Here is a 22,513-nt window from a genome sequence, read left to right as displayed (position 1 = left end):
CCCCGTAATTAAATACATGAATAGTTCTACAGCAAAACATGGGAATATTCGCACATGGGATAAATGAAGACTATAACTAGCCTGTGTCAGTTCAGATTACATTTTACTGCCAAATCTAGCTCCCTGGATTTGGAATTTCGGATAGGGGATTGTACACCTGAACCGACGCCTGCTCCCGCTGGGACCCCACCATGCAAAGAGGTGAAGTTCCCCAGGGGAAGGTGCTGTTCGTATAAACAATGTGGAAGCAGGGAGAAAGGCCGAGGACCTGGTGTGAGCCACTGAACGCTCTGCTAAGACGTGACCGCCAGAAGGAGCGAGCCACTGTCGAATCTGGAAAAGGAGAACTTTGGTCATGTTCTCAGCAGTGGAACAGGGAAATTTATGTGACTTTGTCAGGCCTCAGGTTAGAAGAGAAACTTTCCATCCTGTCAGCCGACTTAATTTCTCCACAACTGCCACATTTTCCAGTGAAATCTTTAATTTGACAGCAGTACTGAGGAGGGAGTGCTCTTGGTAGGGGATCCGAGTAGTCCTCGTTCTGAAATCTAGAACTTGAGAAGGCAGAGTATATATTGAACAGAATATGGGCCCTGAAGTGAAAACACTTGGGTTTAAACTCCAGCTCTACCCATTCAAAGCTGTGTGACCCTTGTGATGTCACTGCCCTCTCTGAGCCTCAGCTTGCTCATTAGTAAAAGGGAGATCATAAATGGCGTCTCATGGGGGTCTGTAAAGATCAATGAGATAATATTTGTGAAGGAGCTTCGCAAAGTACAGAGTACTACATGATGTTATTTATACACTGGCTTACAAATTAATGTTACAAATCAATCTGAACATGACTCACAGGACCCTGTCTTCCTGCACCCCACTTAGCCCAAAGCGAATGGAAAGAAGTTGAGTTCCTGAAGATGGAGGGACCGACTCATGTTCCTTTTTCCTCTAGGCCCTCGACCAGTCCAGCTGGACCTCTGCAGTCTTTGCAACTGGCAAAACCCAGGCCACAACATGAGTGGAGCCTGCTTTAAAAGCTCCCAGTATGTCCCATGGTGATGTTACTTTTGCACTGGGTTATTCATTCTGTCCTGAACGGCCGGGGATGGACGATGCTATCATTACACCCTGGTAGCCTGGGCTGGCCCACCTGAGCATACACGATGCTCACACACTCTGAGAGCTACTGAGTTATTCATATAATTACACATCGATCTTTTTCTCACCTGCTGGTGTCTTCGATTTGTTAAGGTTCTTGGGCTTCCGTTTTCTGGTTTGAATCCCCTCTTTCCTCATCGCAAGAGGCCTGGGGACCTAGGGGGTCACAAGTCAATATACGTGGTTTTCCATTTGTACCTGATCCGTGACATTATTTACCCCCACACACACACACACACAAATACACAATGAGAAGGCCAGATCTATGCAATTCCTCTACAAACCTTGGGGCTGAGACTGAGTGAATCAGGCCTGGAACTCCTGCTGAGCAAGAAATCAATTCTACCAAAAAAAAGTGTGTTGAGCATGTCTATTCCATGCTGGGTATTATACTAAACTCTGGAGAAACAAAGACCTAAAGACACAGTCCCTTCTCTCCAGAGGTTCACAGTTGGGAAAGACAGACAAATAGAAGATAACCAGATTCATAGGTGATGAGGGAAAATAGAAAAGAAACACTGAACTGTGTCCCGGGCTGGGGGAGGGAAAGTGGCACATGGGCACATCAAGGCGGGCCTCCCTGAGCAGGTGATGCCTGGGTTGTAGGAGACTGTCAAGTAGATGAGGGGCAGACATTTCAAGCAGCAAGAACAGTACGTGCCAAAGCCGCTAACTGATCAGCCACACTGGGACGCTGTGCGAGTGAAAAGGGGGTGCTATTAATAGTTATGCCGAGATCATGGGCACACCCTGAGGCGGCCTGGAGAGTGGAGATGTACAGTCACCTACATGGAGCAGCTCTGCACCGTGCTGAGCCTGGCTGGGGCAAGTGGTGGTTTCCATGGGTGTCGGGAGCAGCGGGGACAATGGTGGAGAGACTGCCCTGTGGCCAGTGCCTGAGTCCTTTATGACAGCCCTTTAGGGCATCTGAATTCTCCTAAACAGGCAGTGACTGTCGGGCGTCACACTCCTGAGCCATTCAACATGCCTAAACAGGTGTCGGGGGCAGGCCTGCAGGGTCATCTTTCTACTATTTTAAAATAGTGTGCCTGCCCCACATCTGGCTTCTTTCAGGCCTGGCCAACCAAATTGTTTAGCCCCTGGTCTGTGCTAGTCTCCCATATGGGACTAACAGAGGCCACACCTGCAAAATACAGAAGGACAAGTGATGACCACTTCGGAGATGTGAACATGGAATTGTTAAGAAAGAAGTGCAGGGAATTCCCTGGCTGTCCAGTGGTTAGAACTCCGCACTCTCACTGCTGAGGACCCGGGTTCAATCCCTGGTCAGGGAACTAAGATCCCACAAGCGGCACATGGTGTGGCCAAAAAAAAAAAGAGAAGTGCAGTAGCATACATGAACTCGAACTGCCTTCTAGTCAACTGAGAGTCAGATAACAGCACTCCCACTCGTGGAGGAAAGTATCCTCCCCTCCCCACCCTGCCGCCCCCTACCCCCCCACCCTGCGCCCACCTCTTGAAGACCATCCTGACTTCAGAAGAATCCTGTCCTCATGTTCATCCCCACCCACCTCAGTACTTTTTTAAAAAAATTGTCATAAAATGCACATCACATAAAAGTTACCATCTTAAGCATTATCAAGTGTGCAGTTCAGTAGTGTCAAGTGTACTCGCATGAATGGATAAAGTCACCTGTGACACTATAGTGTAAAGAAAGGGAATGCTTTCTAAAAAGACTTCGCAGATTTTCATTTTGAATTTTAAGTGGCAATTTTGAATTTCAGCTGCCAGTGCCAACCTCAAACCTGTAATTCTTAATATAGACGTCAAGATTGTACTCGTAATTATGATCAGATAAATGTTAGTTGGTCTTCCTAACTTGCTGTCAGTTTCTAAGGATAATTCTCCTCTTAGATGCCATAATTAAATGTGTTCAGAGCTGATGATACATTTCTTAATCTTAATTATTCTGGGAGTATTGTCCTAGAGACATTATGTTCTTATGAAAATTCCAAATACCAAGAATGCCACAGGGTATTTTGACATAGCATAGTGATGGTGGGGAGAAGAAATGCATGTGACTGAGAGAGTCACTAATTCAGTGTTTCTTAAAACTTTTTTTCATCAACCCCACCCCCAAAGCCTTTTAAAGATTTTTTTTTTAAATAGTGCCCCAATGAATTTTTTTTGCCCGTGCCACACAGTTCGTGGGATCTTAGTTCCCCAACCAGGGATTGAACCCGAACCCGAGCCCTCGCCAGTGAAAGCATGGAGTCCTAACCACTGGACCGCCAGGGAATTCCCCCAATGAATTTTAATATCATAGATATGCTGTATATGTATTATATCTGCTTTATACATGAAAAGACTAGGGTTTTTTTTGGTCCTACTTGGGGGTGACACCACACCCATTTGAGAATGCGTATTCTAATATATCTTTTTTAAAAGGAGAGGGGACCTAGTGATAGACATTTGCATTGGCAGATGTATCTTTATGTGTGTCCAAATCTTGAAGCAGTATTTTTTTCTGCCAGCGTCACTAGAAAATAGAAGAACTTTGTTCTCTGCCAGTCACCATCTTTTAACAGCTGTGCTTTATACCCTTCCCACCATAGGCATCAGACAGATCATTTCCCACTGGCTTTGGAGGTCTTGCCAGATTCTTACTTGATTTATAAATGTATCATAAATAGAATCATTCCGGTTCCTTCTCATCTATAAAAATCAATTAAAATCCTAGGTGAATGCATTTATTTTAATTAAAGTTGTTCATCATGACACGTTGATAAATGGCATTGAAATTTTACTGATGAGTCGACTGTCATATTCAAGTAGGCTGCTTGCAGGAACTGATAGAACTATTGGTTGATTTAAAAGGTAACACAGGGCTTCCCTGGTGGCGCAGTGGTTGAGAGTCCGCCTGCCGATGCAGGGGACACGGGTTCGTGCCCTGGTCCGGGAAGATCCCACATGCCGCGGAGCGGCTGGGCCCGCGAGCCATGGCCGCGGAGCCTGTGTGTCCGGAGCCTGTGCTCCGCAACGGGAGAGGCCACAGCAGTGAGAGGCCCGCGTACAGCAAAAAAAAAAAAAAAAAAAAGGTAACACAGATGCCAAAGTTCTAGTGTACATTATTACCTAGACTACTGAATTATCTTTGTAAAAATTTCCTCAGATGCTACTTACAGGTACCATGTAATATAGGCTAATGTGCATTTCTATGAGAATTCTGGTAAACTGCCTTGCGATGATTTTTCATGTAAAGTATGTCCTCTAGTATTGATATAGAGTATGTCTATTCACCAGCCTACTGAAACCTAGTGGTTTAAAACATGATTATTAAGAAATAAATTTTTAAGAAGACTTTATTTAGGTGGGATCTAGAAGATGTGGTAAGTACTTTTGACTTCAAAATAATGAATTTATAATTGGCCTCTGTCTAAAAATTTGAATTGCAGTGGATTTGTACCTAAACACAATCTTATGCATAATTGTATGAAATTTGGTATGGATCAGAAAGGCTTTCCCTCCCCACTTTTTTTCCTTCTATTTAACTGTGGGCTATTAGCAGCCATATCAAATCCAATCATTTAAAATTTCCAATGCACCTATAATCCTTTTATTCTTATTCTAAGATTATCATTTCACCTCTTAATGAATCGAAAAAATGGTGAGGATACTTTACAAATTCACTCAATCACTGTCAATTTAGTAACTCTTAATAACCTTAGTTAAAGTAAAAGCTCAACTGCTTGTGCCTACTATAGAGCCGTTGAGGAGACGTGGCAAGAGATCTGCTCAGTCCTTTGCTTTGTACACTTTATCTAGAGGGACCAGTCAATATTTTATTAAACTATGATATGATTAGAATGGTTATGGTTGTATTATTGCAGGTCTGGGAACTATGCATTAAATGTGTCGAATGAATTTGGGGTGCTACAAAGTTATCAAATATAACTGAGCTGTTTCATTTCAGGGAATTTCCAGTCAGTGTAACCATTTTTAAATATTTTAGGATGAAAATAGTTTAAACCATTTTTTTAAGCTTGAAATCCTGAATGCTGTGCTTCAAGCTGACTTAGAGGTAAACCTACTGGGGAAATAAGTGACCCACTTACAGACTGAAGCCTCTATTACTTCAGAAAGATGTTCTACATTTTCTGGCATCCTAAGAATAAAATTTTACCTCTGTAAGTACACCTCATTTCCATTCTAGTTAGGACTAATGGATCCTCGTGTGGCAAAGAGCTGGACAATGGAGAAAACTGGATAGCCGATAATCCAGATAGTTCTTAGCACTCTGAACAACCTCAAGTACAGCCATCCAAGCCAGTAATTACATTGCTGCATTATTTCTTTGTGAAATTTGCCTCTTGTCTGTACCCTTGAAATTGAATAAAATTTCATGAGACTCCTTAAAAAAAAAAAAGTATACTTGCACTGCTATGAACCATCACCACCATCCATCTCCAGAGCACTTCTCATTTTGCAGAATTGAACTCTGCTCATTAAATGGTCACTCCTCATTTCCCCCTCCCCTCAGCCCTTGGCAACCACTATTCTACTTTCTGTCTTTAGGAATTTGACTCCTCTGGGACCTCATGTAAGTGGAATCACACTGTATTTGTCCTTTTGTGACTGTCTTCTTTCATTTAGCACCATGTCCTCAAGGTCTATGCATGTTGTAGCCTGTGTCAGAACTTCCTTCCTTTGGAAGGCTGAATAATATCCCATCGTATGTGTAGACCACATTTTGTTTATCCATCAGTCCATCAGTGGACACGTGGGTTGCTTCCACCTTTTGGCTATTGCGAATAGTGCTGCTGTGAACATGAACATACAAATATTTGTTCGAGATTCTGCTTTCAATTCTTTTTGGATTTATACCAGAAATAGATCGCTGTATCATATAGTAATTCTATTTCTAATTTTTTACAGACACAGTCCTTTTAATACCTACATAATATTCCTCCATCAGTTCCTTTTATCATTCCCCTATTGAAGAACAATAGTTTCTTTAACCATTTTCCTCCCAAAGGTATTTTTTCTCCATTTTCATTATTACAATGATTCAACAAGTATCCTTGTATACACTTCTTACAAAAGTTGACCCTTGAACAACATGGGTTTGAACTGCATGGGTCCACTTAAATGTGGATTTTTTTTCAATAGTAAATACTACAGCACTACATGATCTGTGGTTGGTTGACTCTGCACATGTGGAACCACAGGTAAGGAGAAATCACGGACATGTAGGGCAGACTGTAGGTTAGACATGGATTTTCGACTGCAGAAGGTTGGCACCCCTAACCCCTGCAGTGTTCAAGGGTCAATATGAGTATTCTTTTTTTTGCGGTACGCGGGTCTCTCACGGTTGTGGCCTCTCCCGTTGCGGAGCACAGGCTTTGGACGCGCAGGCTCAGCGGCCATGGCTCACGGGCCCAGCCGCTCCGTGGCAATGTGGGATTTTCCTGGACTGGGGCACGAACCTGTGTCCCCTACATTAGCAGGCGGACTCTTAACCACTGCGCCACCAGGGAAGCCCTGGGTGTTCTTAACTATATTTTTAGACTTTTTTTTTTTTTTGGCTGTGTTGGCTCTTTGTTGCTGTGCGTGGGCTTTCTCTATTTTTAGACATTTTTAAGCTCATTATAACAAGAAAACATGAAAAGATGCATGAGATTAAGTTAATAACAACCCCTCCCATCTTATTACTATCAATCCTCTGCCCATGAGGCAATTGGAATAACAGCCTGTTTCTTACAGTTTAAAAAGTTCTCAAACATGTGTGCACATGTACATATCTATATACATAAGTATGTGTATTCATCCATCCAAAAGTGTTCAATGTATATATAAGCAACTACATATAAATTATGTTCTCCCTCTTTCTTTATAAAACTGGAACCACGCTATGTACAGTGTTCTGTACAGACTTCGTTTTTAAGCACTATGTAATGGAGATTGTTGCAAATTAGAACATAAAGAGCTTTGGTAATTCCCTGGCAGTCCAGTGGTTAAGACTCTGCACTTTCACTGCCAAGGGCCCGAGTTCGATCCCTGGTTGGGGAACTAAGATCCCACAAGCCGTGTGGCCAGAAAAAAAAGAGGCTTGTAGAAGCTCTCTGTATTCTGGAAATATTAATCCTTTTTCTCATGTATGTGTACATTGGTTTTACTTTCTTGGGGTATCTTTTTCCATACACTAAAATGAAATGTTATATAATCAAATATATCTAATTTTTCTTTTATGGCTTAAGAGTTTGGAAAACTTGCTGAAGAAAACGTCTCCTCCCATCCCCAAGGTTATATAAATACTCCCCCTCTACATTTTCTTCTAGTATTTTTATTGTCTCTATTTAAAGATGTTTTATGTTTCATATGTTTAATACATCCAAGTTTATTGTTGCTTTTGGTAGGAGGTAGAGGTCAAGTTTTCTTTTTGTTTTCCAGATTATGTCAATACAATCATTCTTAAAAAGCTATCCCTTATCCATTGAATTGTTACCTTTGTTATATATCATACTACCACACATATAGACTATTTTTTAGTCTCTTCAACTGTGAAATGGGAATTAGACTTATGTAATGTTAAAGATGGAAATGATGTTCCATAGCAATGTCTCTGTTATGCCCTGAATGTCTGTGTCCCTCTCAAATTCATATGTGCACAAACCTAACATGCAAGGTGATGGTACTAGGAAGTGGGGCCTTTGGGAGGTGATGAGGTCATGAGGGTGGAGCCTTCATGAATGGGATTAGTGCCCTTATAATAGAGACCCCACAGTGCTCCTTTGCCCCTTCCACCAAGTGAGGACACAGTGAGAGAAGTCTGCCACTGGACAGGGGGTCCTCCCTCGACCCTGCTGGCCTCTGATCTCGGAGCTCCAGCCTCTAGAACCATGGAGGTTAATTGCTATTGTTTAAGCTGCCCAGACTATGGTATTGCTATGGCAACCCTAACGCACTACGACAGTCTCTAAGGTCCCTTCCAGATCTACATTTCTTTGTTAAGAAGGAGAAAATGAATTATGATCTGCAGGGAGGAAGAGGGGTGAGACCCGAGCGGTGGAGGAAAGCGCAGGACACGGTCGGGGGACCCTTACGCCGTGGAGCTTCATGTAGAGGCCGCAGGCGTTGCACACGGGCTCGCCCTCGGCGTTGCGGCGCCACAGAGTGGTGGTGGTAGTCTGGCAGTTGGCGCAGGAGAGGCCCACTCGGCGGGAGGCGGACTGCAACACAAGAGACAGACCCTTCAGGTCCAATGACAAGGATATGGCAGGCGCTGCAGCATCTCGCTTCACGGGCAGCGAGCGTGGGGCATGGCTGTGTGAGAGTCTCAGACCAGCCACCGCACCCGATGCTCGGATGCCACGTCCCTAAGCCTCTCCTGGGGGCGTGGGAGCAAAAGGGCTGTGCTGCAGGGGATGGCAAATCCTGGTCATAACTGCGGCGTCAGCAACGTTATCAGTCACTCGCGTCAGGGTAAAGCCCAGCAAGCCCTGTACACTGTAGGCAGAAAAGCTTCTCCCCAAAGTAGAACGAATCCGAGCCTCAGGTGCTGGGAGTGAGTGGGGGGTGAGGAATTACTGTGTCCGAGTGTCTTCAAAGACTGACCTCAAGAAAGGGAAGCACTAGGGTTTATCCCCTCTGTTCTTCTTTCCCTAATATCTGTGGAAAGCTAGTTCGAATTGGTCAAAATCAAATTTTAGTCGAAAAGACCAGGAAACTAGGAGACAAAAACTTGGTTCCAACTCTTCCCCAGCCACAGGGCCCAGCACGCCCCACATAATCTCCCTGGTCTTTGGGTTTATCAACGGATCAACTGAAAACAGGGTGAGTCACAACACAGAAAGGATGAATTAGCCTTCCTCGTGGAGCTGTGAACACAGGAGATACACCAGACAGCGCTGGGTCGGGGAGCAGGAAGTCTGGACTCTGGTCCCCGAGGGGAGACTCAGTATCTAAGTGACCATGGGCAAGGCCATAGCTTTTCTGAGCCTCACTCTTCACTTCTGCACAATGAAGGGGGTTGAACTCAATGGTCTGGACCATCCTCGTAGCTCAAGCCAACTCTGAAGGTGTAAGAAATTACTATTTGCCACTCATCCAGCCCTTCAACCTGCACCTTCTCTGAAACGTGACTTGAAGCCCCAAACTCAAAACCAGGAATTTCCCACCAAGGCCGAGCCCTGAAGCCAGGAGCTGACAGGAGAGAGGCCTGGCTGCTGGGCGCCAGGCACTGGCTTACCAGGCGGCGCTGGGGCTTGATGAGGGGCCGGTTGATGCCGTTCATCTTGTGGTAGAGGCCGCAGGCGTTGCACAGGTAGTGTCCCGTCCCATCCCGCCGCCACAGCGGGGTGGACATGGCCCCGCAGTTGACACACTCTCTGCCTTCCGAGAAGTCGTCAAACATATCTACTGGGTGGGAAACAGTACAGAGGATTAGTTCTCTGTTTATGCCAGAAATCTCACAGTGGAGAATCTAGACACCAAGGAAATAATGCCTTCTCCTTGCAAGGAGCGGAAGACGGATCACTCTGGGCTGTCTGGCTTTTCCTCCCTCGGCCCTAACCCTTGGCAACCGGCTCAGAGGGCTGTCCTGGCAAGCAGACCTTACCCCCGGCATCCCAGACACAGCAGGCTCTCCCTGGTCATGAGAAAGGGAAGGGCATGTGGCAGAGACCACGAGCGCCTGGATTTCTCTCTCTTCAGAGCCTGGGGGTGGGGGGGGTTCACCTAACACTGAGTTCTACTCAAGACCTTCTTTCTCTCTTTTTTCCCTTTCAAAATTGAGAGTCCATTTCCTTTTCAATAAAAATATAATAAATATTTACTTCGGGACAATTAAATGCTGGAATGTGTAAAAAAATATAGAAATCATACATAATCCTGTAACTCAAAGATCACCATGTTATTAACATTTTGTTCTGTTAGATCCTTTGCAATGTTTTATATATTGACATATTTTTGTCTACTTGAGGTCAAGCTGTATCATTTTGAGCCCGTTTTTTCACTTCATACCAAAGCATTTCCCCACATTAGAAATTCTTTATGAACGTATTTTAGTGTATATTATCCCATGCTGGTACTGCACCATCCTTTAACTATTCTCATTCAATTTCTACTTAGCCAGTTTCTGACTTTTGTAGACACCGCTCAGTTTGAAAACTAATCTTAGCATTTCTGGTTGTTCCTTAGGATACTCCCCTAGACGTAGAATGACTGAGCCAAAGGGACTATATTTTTCTGAAAGTTCTTGAAATTTTCAAACGTTCCTGCAGAAAAAGGCAGTAATTCATTTTTCTCATTTCAATGTATCTGTATGATATGCTGTGTCATAGTTTGACATTTTTCTTGCTTACTGGAACATAAATTAAAGGTGCATATTATGAGCAATGGTGCTTTAGAGTGGAACCCGTCCACAGGAACGTGGCCATCCCTGCCATTTCCCTGCACTCGCTCATAGGCCCCTCCCTCCCCATCACCTTTGTCTTCCATGTCTATAGAATTTAACAATTGACTCATCTCACTGGTGGCCATTTCAGTCATCCTGCTGAGACAGGCTGGGCCAGTTTCCTTATTCCTTGTGATCTACATAAAGTCTGGCTCAGAACTTCCAGAAGTCTCTCTGACTCCATGTATATTCCATGTATACAAAATGCTTCCTATTTTGAAAATTTTTATATCCTTTCTAAATTTTCTGTCCCTAAATACAGCCACCCTGGTGTTCAGATTGTTCTTGTCCTACTACCAGAGGCAAAAGTGGATTTTTCTCTAGTTCAGGGGGGAGACTTGGGGAGGAGGGTAAGAGCTCTCCCTCTATCAGCCTAGCCCCTTACCCTGGGGTTTAGGGCCACACATTCTGCTAGTTCTGTGGCCTCGCTACCTGCTCTGAGGGAACTCGGGCTGGAGAAGAGGATGGTGGAGGCCCTCTCCTCAACTCTGGGTACACAAACAGTCATTTGCACCTGCAAACAAGTAACTATGAGTAAACAGTGTGCAGGTGTGAGGGGCTGTTTGCTCAGGCCGGGGAGCTGAGCACACACCGGTCACAAGAGAGGCTATTTTTGCACCTGGGTCACACTGAGAACCCTCCAGCAAGGTCACCTGCCTTGAGAGCTGCACATGACATGATGACTCCTGTTCTCGGCTTGCTTCCCCGAACCCGGGGGGAGGCGTGGAGTGAACAACCTGCCCGTCACCCTCCACCTGCCCTTGCCGGGTGGCCCTGCTCCCTGGCCCAGCCTTCCGGTGAGGGGACTGGAAAGGCCAGGGGAGCTCACAAAAGGCCCTCAGACCAAGGAGGGGCGCTGGCAATGTCCTCATTTTGTAGCGTGTTTGCAATCAACACTAGATGGCGCTACAGCCTCTAAATTGATCCTTTGCATTCTTGTCTAAATCAGGATGGAGGCCTTTTTACATCACCTTTCCAGTCCAAACCGAGCACAACCCAATTAGTCTATTTTTTTAAAACAATGAAAACATTTAAACATATTAAAAAGTGGCAACTAGGAAAATGAGCTCTTAATTAATCACCATCCAGCTTCCAACAATCTGTGGCCAATCTCGTCTCATGTACACCTCCACCCACTTTCCCCCATCCTGATTTCTTTCGAAGAAAATCCCAGACATTCTGTCATTTCACTCATAAATATTTCAGAACGTGCCTCTCACCGATGAAGATTCACACTCTTTTCCTTTTAAAGATAAGCAAACCAACCTCTTTCCTATGTTCCAGTTCATCTAAAGAAGGCTGCACAGGGAGAGGGTCTTTCTCCATCCATTCCTCTTTTCTGGAGGGGAGATTCCCTTTTGTCTTCATATTTATTGTTTTACACCCAGGACAGGATCTCAGCCCAGGAGCCTCCCTAGCAGTCCTGGTCGCTCTGCTGGTTACTGGCCTGACTACCTTGAGAACCCAGCACCGCGGCTTGCCTTAGAAATGCCTTCTTGCCACATGGAATGGGTTACACAGTCAAGCAACCATTTTACAGGCTGGGTAAAGGCACTGGAGGTTGGCAAGCGTGTATTTGTCACCGACAAACACTTACTGAGCATCTGCTATTTCAGCACTCCGATAGATGTCACAGGAGCTCAGAATGCTAATGACCTGGCTGGGCAGATTGGGCCAGAGTATCAATAATGAGTAAATATTACTGAATTCATTTGGGCCACATATCTTAAACAAGTTGGGCATTACGGTGGCAGAGACTTCTTGCCTAGGGTAGGAAGTGCAGAAGTCCCAGATTGAAGAGTCAGGTGTTACAACAGCAGCCAAAGGAAGGATGGGGAGGTGGAGGCCGTGCTTCCTAGAAGCATCCCTCAGACGCACCACATCTCCTTACAACCCAGCACACCTCCAAATGGGCAAAGTTTCCATATCTTCTACCAGAAAATCTTGCCATCCGACCCACTCAATGGAATGTTACATAATTGTAAACAATGATGACAAAGACAACCTGACAATAAAGAAAAATGCCTACCTCCCATGTTAAATGAAAAATGCATCACGCAAAACACCAAATACACTGTGATGGCAGCTAAGACTACCAGGAAGGAGCTTCTATTAGGCTAATCAAATTGTATAGACTTTTCATTTTTATTTTTTTATTTTTAAAATTTACTTAATTATTTTTGGCTGCATTGGGTCTTCGTTGCAGTGCGTGGGCTTCTCATTGTGGTGGCTTCTCTTGTTGCGGAGCACGGGCTCTAGGCACGTGGGCTTCAGTAGTTGTGGCACGTGGGCTCAGTAGTTGCGGCGCACGGGCTTAGTTGCTCCGTGGCATGTGGGATCTTCCCGGACCAGGGCTCAAACCCGTGTCCCCTGCTTTGGCAGGTGGATTCTTAACCACTGTGCCACCAGGGAACTCCCTGGACTTTTCATGTTTAAAAACACCATTCTGTAATGTTATAATTGCTTACTTTTTAAAATGTGAAAGAAACATAAGAACGAAACAAAAAAAATTTTTTGATCACTTCAAGCAGCTCCCAGTACACTCTGGGGGAAGGGACTGTTTTACTCTCTTACATCTGACACATACATAAATTTCCCCCCTTGAACTGAAGAAGGGAGAGAAAGAGGTTGAAACCCTGCTGTTTAGCACCCTCCTCCTCTGGGGGAGGTGGGAGGTGACAGGCTGGGAGCCCCAAACCAGCACCATCATCTGACGGTATGAACCTTGCTAATAACCACTTCATCAGACATGCACTGGGTAGAACTTCCCGAGGGCAAGTGGGCAGCAGACTGATTTCTAATAAGGAAGGGCACAGCCATGGCCTTGAATTACAAAAGCCCCACCCACCCAGTGCTGGGCATCACGGGAATGGGACCAACCACTTAGAAGGCAGTGGGAATCCGGCTCTAGGAAGTGGGTCAGCTTTACCCCACATTCAGAGGAAAGACTTGTAATAATAGTTGTAAAGTACTTTGTAAATAAGAGGAAAAACTCACAACAATGGTTGTAAAGTGCTTTGCAAACACCGAATGAGATAACAATGATGGGTTATTGTCAGGGTTGGAGGGTTTGGGACGGAGTGGGGACAACCAGGCAGAACCTTGGTGCCTGGATATTGGGGGAGGGACGGCTAAAAGAGCCAGGAGATCTGGGAATCTGACCTTTTCTCAGAATTGTAAATTGTATATCACTCTCAGACTTGGCCCAGCTTGAGACTTGTGGGCAGGGAATGAACTTGCAGGCAGGTTGACAGGTGTCGGGGCTCTGCTCATGGGAAATATTAATTCATGATCCTTTTAGCAACCAAAGGCAGAAAATGAATTGTGCCCTCACCCCAAGAATGGGGGTCTAACTCCTCACTTCCATTTACGCCCCGCTTAAAAAAATTCTTTTTAAAGAGGGGAACAAACCCAGCCTGATTTCTTCGGCATCTAATTTAGTACCGACAGTCCTAGGAACTAAGGCAGACTACTCCCACCCAAGTGCCTGAAAGAAAAATGGGGGCCAGGAGGTTGAAGGATCCCACCCTGGCTTCCCCACGGAGAGCTGACGCAATCACGGGTAGGGACCTGACCTCTCATGCCCGGCTCCATCCATCTCGGGGTACCCACCCACAGGCCAGCGGGCAAGTCGGGGCTGGGAGGAAGAACAGCCAGGAGAGGAAGAGAGGGGAGGTGGAGGGGAGGAGGGAGAGGACTCAGAGGCCGGGGATCGCGGTTGGCAACACCCACTGGGCGCTGCCCCAAAGCTGGTTTGTCTCCTGACTGCTGGAGAGAGAGCTCAGGCTGAGGGACGGGGCCATGCGTGTGCCAGCCGCTGGGTCAGAGCCACAGAGCCTGGCTCTGCGCTGAGCTCCACCACAGGGGTGTCCGTCGCGCCTTCCCTCTCCAGAGGGGCTTCCACTTGCTAGGGGAGCTGGGTCTTGAGCCCGAGCCCAGGTGGGAGAGACCCTCCTCTCCCTCACCCCTCAGTGCTGAGTCCATCTGGTTTCTGGTGGGGAACCCAAACATTTGCCCTGTGTGTCTGCTCTACTTGCCTTTGTAGCAAGTGCTGGACATAGAGATAGACTAGGTAAAGTTGGGGCAAAAATCTCTGCCCAAAGTTGTTTCCGTCTAGCTGGGGATGCACAACTTAAAGCAAATAATTACATTAAATGTGACAAACTGCAATGACGCCTGGACTGCATCACTACCCGGCCCCCGCCCCCTCCCCCCAGCAGCAAATCCTCAGCCATCCTAGATCTCTCTGGGGAGGGAAGACACACAAACACAACGGAAATTACCCATGCCCAGGATAGCGACTCAGTGCTGCAAATCAAGGCCAGAGGGGATTCCAGGCCGGCAAAGAGAGGGGAGGGGCCGCCCGGAGACCTCCCGGAGCCAAAGGGGCTTCAGGAACAAAGTCCGCAGCCCCACCCGGACGTCCCATGCTGAACCCCAGCCCCGAGTCCCATCCAAAGTTCAGCAGAGATTGTGCCTGGACTTCCTGATAGGCCCGGCTCTGTCCCGGGGGCTGGCGCCTGGTGAGAAGCAAACAAACCCCGAGGTTTTGGGGCAGCTCCTGAGGCTTCGGTCCTCTGGGCTTTGTCAGGCCCAGCCTGTGACAGGCTGCTGCTGCGGGGAGGGCGGACACAGCTCAGGCAACGTCCGGCTGGCAGGATTAGAGCACCTATTTTGGAAGCTCCTGCTGAATAGAAGCGGTTCCCGCAGGGCTGGGCTGGAGCTGCCCTGCGGAGCGGAGCCGGGGGCCCTGGCTCTGAGCACCCAGAACAAAACGCTGGGGTTCACAGAAAGCATCCACTACATCCCGACCCGATCCACGAGGGGCAGACAGCTTTAGAAATTTACAAACAAGGAAGCTGAGTATAATCTATATGAAACATTTAGTGCACTACATTTCTGGATAGCCACGGAATAATATGAGAGACCTTTAAACTTTTCTCTGGGTGACTATTGTAATTGTACTGGAAATAGATTTCCACCATAACCCCCAATGCACACACACACACACACACACACACCCCTCCAGCATTTACCTAGGACCCTGGCTTCAGGCTTGAGGTGAGAGTTAAAGAATGAGTCAGGTTAAAAAAAAATCAGAAAGAAGCAAGGACATTCTGAAAGGAAGGAAGAAAAACACCAAAAACAGGGAGGGATGGAGAGAGAAAGAAAGAGAGAGAGAGAGAGAGGGAGGAAGGGAGGGAGGGAGAGAGAGAGGGAGGGAGGGAGGGAGGGAGGGAGAGGGAGAGAGGGAGGGAGAGAGAAAGAAAGAAAGAGAGAGGGAGGGAGGGGGAGAGAGAGAGAGGGAGGGAGGGAGGGAGAGAGAGAGGAAGAAAGAGAGAGAGGGAGGGAGGGAGGGGGAGGGAGGGAGGGAGGGGGAGGGAGAGAGAGAGAGGGAGGGAGAGAGAGAGAGGGACAGAGAGAGAGAGGGAGGGAGAAAGAAAGAGAGAGGGAGGGAGGGAGGGAGAGAGAGAGAGAGGAAGAAAGGAAGGAAGGAAGAAAGAAAGAAAGAGAAGGAAAAGAGGGAAGGGAGGGAAAGAAAGAAGAGGTTGAAGAGCAACTCCTGCTAAGACAGACAGGAGGACAATAGTTACCACATATTCCCAAGAGTTAATACCCCCTAATAAGCTGAGAGAAATTACACATCACACAGAGAAACATGAGGCGAAGACTTCACTGGGCAGCCCATGCCTGTCACTGAAGGAGCTGTGGGAAGAGCCAAGCCTCTATCTTTCCGTTCTGTGGACCACCTGCTCCCCCCTTGAAGATCTACAGGCTCCCAAGCATCTACTTCCACTCCTACCTGGTCTGTGGGCACAGCAAGGGCAGAGTGGGAGGGAGGCCCAGAAAGAGGAATGTCACTGGGGTTCAGAGAAGTTAGGTCTCGCCCAGGAAATAGAGGAGCTGGGATTTCAACCCAGACTGACTGGGCAGCCTCTGAACCGTGGGCCCAGAGTCCCACCAGCTCCTGCCGGCAGAGAGATGGCTTGACCATCCTGTCGGGGACTCAATTCTCTTCCCAGCAGCAGACAGCATCAACATGAACAGTTCGAAAATCAGAACGTGAAAGACAGTCTAGGGTGGCAACATGACGTGTTAGTGGCAAGGACCACAAGAAGTCCAGGACTCAGGAATGCCCTGCTTAGCCAGCTCATCTGATCACAGAAGCGTCTCAGGGCACGTGTGTTTCAGTGCTCTCCAGCACACCAGCTTGGGAAATGCCTCCTAGCCTGCATCTTTGTGGCCTTCAAGAATCCCCACATGGGCTTCCCTGGTGGCGCAGTGGTTGAGAATCTGCCTGCTAATGCAGGGGACACGGGTTCAAGCCCTGGTCTGGGAGGATCCCACATGCCGCGGGGCGGCTGGCTCACAATTACTGAGCCTGCGCGTCTGGAGCCTGTGCTCTGCAACAAGAGAGGCCGTGATAGTGATAGGCCCGCGCACTGCGATGAGGAGTGGCCCCCACTTGCCACAACTAGAGAAAGCCCTCGCACAGAAACAAAGACCCAACACAGCCTAAATAAATAAATTAATTAATAACTCCTACCCCCAACAACAACAAAAAGAATCCCCGCATGTAGGGATATAATTACAGTGTAAAAATTTCCCCATGACAGATGGGTCAGTCACTGGCCCAGGAGAAATGTCTCGGTGCTTTAGAATTCACAGTTCACCCTCAGTGACCATGACGTCCTGAGCCTCCTGTGTTGTGCAAAGTTAAGTCCATGATGGATACAGACTGCCACGTGGCTATTTAGAGTTCTATGGTGTTAGGTTCTGAGAATGTGACTTCGTTTGCCAGATCTGGAAGTTAAACACACGTGGACTCCCAGGAGAGGGTCACTGTGGCCCTTCCCACCTGTGATCCACCGGCTGGGAGACCGTCTTCAAAGTAGGCAAATGAACTAAGCAGGAAACACTCAAAGACTGTGTTGTGTTATAATTTCTATTGTAAAACTCTTGCTAATGTCGACAGTTTTTCCTTCTAACAATAAGTGTTTTTACGAACACTGCTTTGCCCAGTGGTCTCCTCGTCCTCTGTGGGGTCTCTCCTGTCCATTTCTACCCAGTGGATGGGCTGCCTGGAGTCTTCCCCGAGGGGCCTGGGGAAGAACCCTGCGGACGTTGAGTGAAGACTAGCCAGGGTCTCTATAGGCTGCTGCGCTCAGCAGACATCCCGTCCTGTAGGCTCCGCCCTCTTAAACCCGGAACCACCGGATCTCCGCTTTTCTAACACCCCTCGGGCTGGCTTGGATGCCACACACCTCATCATCCAGAATGACACGCTTCCGAGGGAAAGGTGCTTATCACCAATTATTCTGGGACAATAGGCTTAAAATCAGACGTATGGCCACTCGCGGCGGAACTCCAGGTATGAGACCTACAACCCTGACACACTTACTCCCCTGTGGTCCCCTGCACACTCGTTTCTCCCCAGGGCCACCACCTCCCAGGCAGGGTGCATGCAGAATGCAAGGAAAGAGGTGCCTAAACTGCTCTAAATGCTGGGTTCTCTAGTTGGCCACTGACATCTCCCAGCTCCCTGGGTTCAGGCTGGGTTCGGCCTTCGGCTCGGCTACAGCCACGGGATCCCTGGGTGGCCGTCAGCCATTGAAAATGTTTGCTACTTCCTGGACTCCGGGTACTGAGCCCAAACCCTACCCTTCCTTTTCTGGGCCTGGTAAGTTCTGAACAGCCCCTCATCCTGGTCGCCCTGTGCTGGCTCTAAGGCTTCTGGAGGGCAAGCACACAGTCTCGAAAACTAGAAGAGGTGTTTGGGTGACTCCGTGGACAGGCAGAGGAAGAAACCAAGGTCCAGAGATGGTGTCACTCACTTAAGCTTCTAGAACATTTCGTGACCTGATCTTCGCCCTGCGAGCACCACGCTGCTCTCGGGCTGGGTTGCTCCATCTGCAGTGCTCAGCACACAACAGAAACTCAGTGCATTTTGACCGATCAGATTTCAATAAATCAGCATCCTAAAGCGTCTAATGAGGCAGCCGTAGGATGGTGTAAATCTGAAGGCTCTGGCCCTGGCCTGCCTGCCTGGCCACTAAGATGCATGTTCCTGGACAAACATCCTAATTCGGCTGACAGAATATGTGTGTATATACTTATATATACAGATGGATGGATGTGGAAGAGTGCTCCGTGATGCATTAAAAACCAGCCCACTCTTGCTAGTAATAAAACTGCTCTAATAATTCACTAGCATACATCAAAAGGACCCCATCACCGCCACAGAGAGAGACAGAGGAAGAGAGAAATATTTATTTTTAAGATGTTCATGGCAGGGCTTCCCTGGGGGCACAGTGGTTAAGAATCCGCCTGCCAATGCAGGGAACATGGGTTTGAGCCCTGGTCCGGGAAGATCCCACATGCCATGGAGCAACTAAGTCCGTGCGCCACAACTACAGAGCCCGTGTGCCACAACTACTGAAGCCCATGTGCCTAGAGCCCATGCTTCCCAACAAGAGAAGCCAACGCAATGAGAAGCCCGCGCGCCGCAATGAAGAGTAGCCTCTGCTTGCCCGCATGCAGCAACGAAGACCCAATGCAGCCAAACAATAAAATGTAAATAAAATAAATAAATTTATTTTTTTAAAAAAAGATGCTCATGGCAAAACACTGGAAACAACCCAAATCTCCACTGATAGGGGAATGAGTAAGAAAACTAAGCTGCAGTAAAAAAAATGTGAAAATTTGAGTTGATTTTTAAAATGACAATTACACGGACTATGTTGAGATTTTCTCTTCCTCTAACATGGCTCAAATTCATTAAATCAGCAGCTAATTAAATAAGCATCTCTGTATTTGGGGAACAGGACTAGAGACAGAGGGAACAGCAGTGCAAAAGCCCTGAGCCCGAGGGAAATGGATGGTTAAAAATAATATCATGTACCGTGAAAGAAGCTGGTCACAAAAGACCACTGAATGTGTGGTTCCATTCATACAAAATGCCCAGAATGGGTAAATACACAGGGACAGAAAGTCGGTTAGCGGTTGCCAGGGGCTGGGGGAGAGGGAATGGGAGTGGCTGTTAATAGGTTCAGGGTTCTAGGAGCGATGAAAATGTTCTCAAGCTGATTGTGAGACGGATGCACAACTCTGTGAATATACTAAAATCCACTGAATTGCACACTTTAAACGAGTGAACTTTACAGAATGTAAATTACACATTACTTGCATAATGCATATTAATAAGGCTGTTACAAAATAACTAATACCATTTTTTTCCACATATACTAGTGTGTATCTGTGAATCCCAAGCACTAATACAATTTTTAATTTAATTTTCAAAAGCATCTCTGCCTAGGAGTCGAGGGATTAGAGAGATGTCTACTTCATTTCTTCAGTTTCCCATGATCCTCTCATTCCAGTGACAAAGTGTCTTCTCCACCGTGGGCCCAGGTGCCTCCCCTCCCACAAAGGTGGCCCTCTCTGGGCTCAGGTATCCACTACGGCACAGACTGTTCTTCCCACCCCACAGAGGGAAAGACGAAGGTCCTTTCCACAGGGGGCAGGACCAGAAGTGTGGGGATGTATGACAAGCTAATCAAAAGCTGCCTGCCAGGGCTTCCCTGGTGGCGCAGTGGTTGAGAGTCCACCTGCCGATGCAGGGGACACGGGTTCGTGCCCCGGTCCGGGAAGATCCTACATGCCGCGGAGCGGCTGGGCCCGTGAGCCATGGCCGCTGGGCCTGCGCGTCCGGAGCCTGTGCTCCGCAAAGGGAGAGGCCACAACAGTGAGAGGCCTGCGTACCGCAAAAAAAAAAAAAAAAAAAAAAAAGCTGCCTGCCAATCTTGCTGTGGACAAAGTCTGGCGCTGGTTCTGGCTCCTTGGAGTCCAGGCCTCCTGCCAGCCTGCCTCAGTTACCTAACTGTGCCCTGGGAGGGGGCTGTGGGGAAACAAGCAGGCAGATATTGATGGAGAGCAGGACATGGTAGTGCCTGGGGCTAGGGAGACGGGCAACATGACAATATCTCAGGAAGAGTATAAACACTTGCACACTTGATCTAGAAATTCCACTTCCAGGAATTTATCCTGCAGATGCACTGGCGCTTGCGTACAACGGCTGACGTACGGGGAAACTCAATGTGGCATTTTCTCCTGCAATGGCAGAGGGCTGGGGAAAGAACTTACATGTTCATCAATATGGAGGCACTGTCAACTGAAGTAGGGTGCACTGTGTAGCCGTGAAGAATGAAAATCTTTTATACACTGATATGGAATTCTTTCCAAAATATGCTGTGGAATATTCGAAGGTACAGAACAGGGCATATGACACTCTCTTAAAAAAGAAGAGGTAGGCATCTATACACAGATTTGTTTGTATGCACAGTAAAAATACCTCTAGGAGGACAGACAAGAAACTGACAATAATGACTTGCTTCCAGGGAGAGTGCAGCCTGGTAGCTCAGGGATACTGTTCACTGTATGTTCTTGTGAACATTTTGAATCCTGAACTATGCTAATTTATTTCCTAATTGCAATAAATAATCCTCTTATAGGTTAAATAAAGTAATAAAGTAAATGACTATGCCCTGACTAGCATCGTCACTGTTTCATGTAGTAATATGTTTCATTTAGAGCAGGGAAGTTTCCCTTTTTTGACTTCCCACGAGAGCATCTTATCTCCCACCATTTTGCAAGCGGGTTCTCAGTCTAACAGACCCGCTGTCATCTCTCAGAGCGCCCTGGTTCCTGTCCCAAGGGCCCCCCAGCCTTGCCTTCTCTGCAGGCTTAGGCCCCAGACCCCGGCGGATCTGGCTTGGCTTCTAATGCTCAGTTACACCCATTTACACCGCTTGTGTAGACCTTGTTCCTTTTATTAATTAGGAGGACTGAGAGGGAGCTATCGCCAGGCCCTTTATCAGGGTCATAGGCGGAGACTTATACCAAGGCAGTCTGGGCCCGTTTGACTCTGCAACCCCTCTTTAAGCTTGTGACAAGCTGGCAGGAGGGAAAGGAAATACTGAACAAATTGCCAGACCAGCTCCCTCAGGGATCAAGACAATGGGTCTGGAGGGAAAAGGCTTTTCCTTCCAGCCCAGCGGCCGTCAAAAGGAAACAACTTTCCTTTCACCTCCTGGAATGGCAGCAGCCAGCCAGCCAGCTGGGGAGATTTATGGAGATATAATGTGACCTCTTTATTGCTCTGAACGCTAGGGAGGCATTCCAGGGGAGATTTACGCCTTTTAGAAGGGGAGCGGTGCTACGGTGCAGAACTGTGTACATGGGACTATTTCCCCCTCTGGGGCTTTCTTGGGGATTATTTAATCAAACTAAGGTTAAACTCAATCACCAGCACTTTATATCTTCTTCTCCTGCTAATCCACCTAGTTACCCTGCAAGCTTTTTGCATGAAATGTGATTCTAAGGAGAGTCAGGAGGGCTCTGTTTAGCTTTGAGTTCACTTGACATAAAACAAAACAAAAAATAAGGATGAACATCACTTACAGCAGGGCCAGGAGACGGGGTCCCTCCCTAGCGATGGACCCAGGCAGCACTCACTGTACCCGCCTATGACCAGGATCTTCTTTGTAAAATGGGGGTGTCAGACCACACATCAAGGCCCTTCCTAGTTCTAAAATTATCCAGATTAGTATCAGATCAAATGTATAAATGACTGCACCAGGGATTTTGATGTCACTTGTTTTTTTTAAGCTGCAGATCCATTTCTTGAAAGAGAATCTTATTTAGGCAGCTTGACATAAAAAGACAGAGAAGTGCAGCTGACTGGGTGAAAGGATGAACCAGACTCTTCCCAAATCCCCCTGGACATATCTATATCTACACACAGTGGCCTTGAGGAAAGTCCTCCAACCACTAGAGGGCACAGAAGTATAGCTGCAGGAGTGTTTCTCAGGACTCTCTGCCTATGATGTGAACGGGGTCCAGCCTTTGCTTCAATATCACAAACTACATTTACCAGATTTAAAG

General features: G+C 47.2%; 1 protein-coding gene across 3 annotated transcripts in view; it reads right to left on the bottom strand.

Moving 5' to 3' along the window:
- GATA4 (GATA binding protein 4) overlaps positions 1–22,513 on the bottom strand; it is a 79,824-nt gene that overhangs the window by 2,843 nt on the left and 54,468 nt on the right. For 2 of the 3 annotated variants that reach the window (XM_081237603.1, XM_081237602.1), the window contains exons 3-5: positions 9,365–9,534; positions 8,220–8,345; positions 1,224–1,311 (exon numbers count right to left, since the gene is read on the bottom strand). In XM_081237603.1, the coding sequence (XP_081093729.1) occupies positions 1,224–1,311; positions 8,220–8,345; positions 9,365–9,534 (384 nt within the window). The remainder of the gene's footprint in view (positions 1–1,223; positions 1,312–8,219; positions 8,346–9,364; positions 9,535–22,513) is intronic. The other variant, XM_081237604.1, reaches the window with a different exon arrangement.

This window comes from Mesoplodon bidens (genome assembly GCF_964165515.1).
Source record: "Mesoplodon bidens genome assembly, chromosome: 6".
Classification (NCBI taxonomy): domain Eukaryota; kingdom Metazoa; phylum Chordata; class Mammalia; order Artiodactyla; family Ziphiidae; genus Mesoplodon; species Mesoplodon bidens.
The sequence above is the reverse complement of the archived record's forward strand: the minus strand, read 5'-3'. Positions and strand labels throughout refer to the sequence as shown.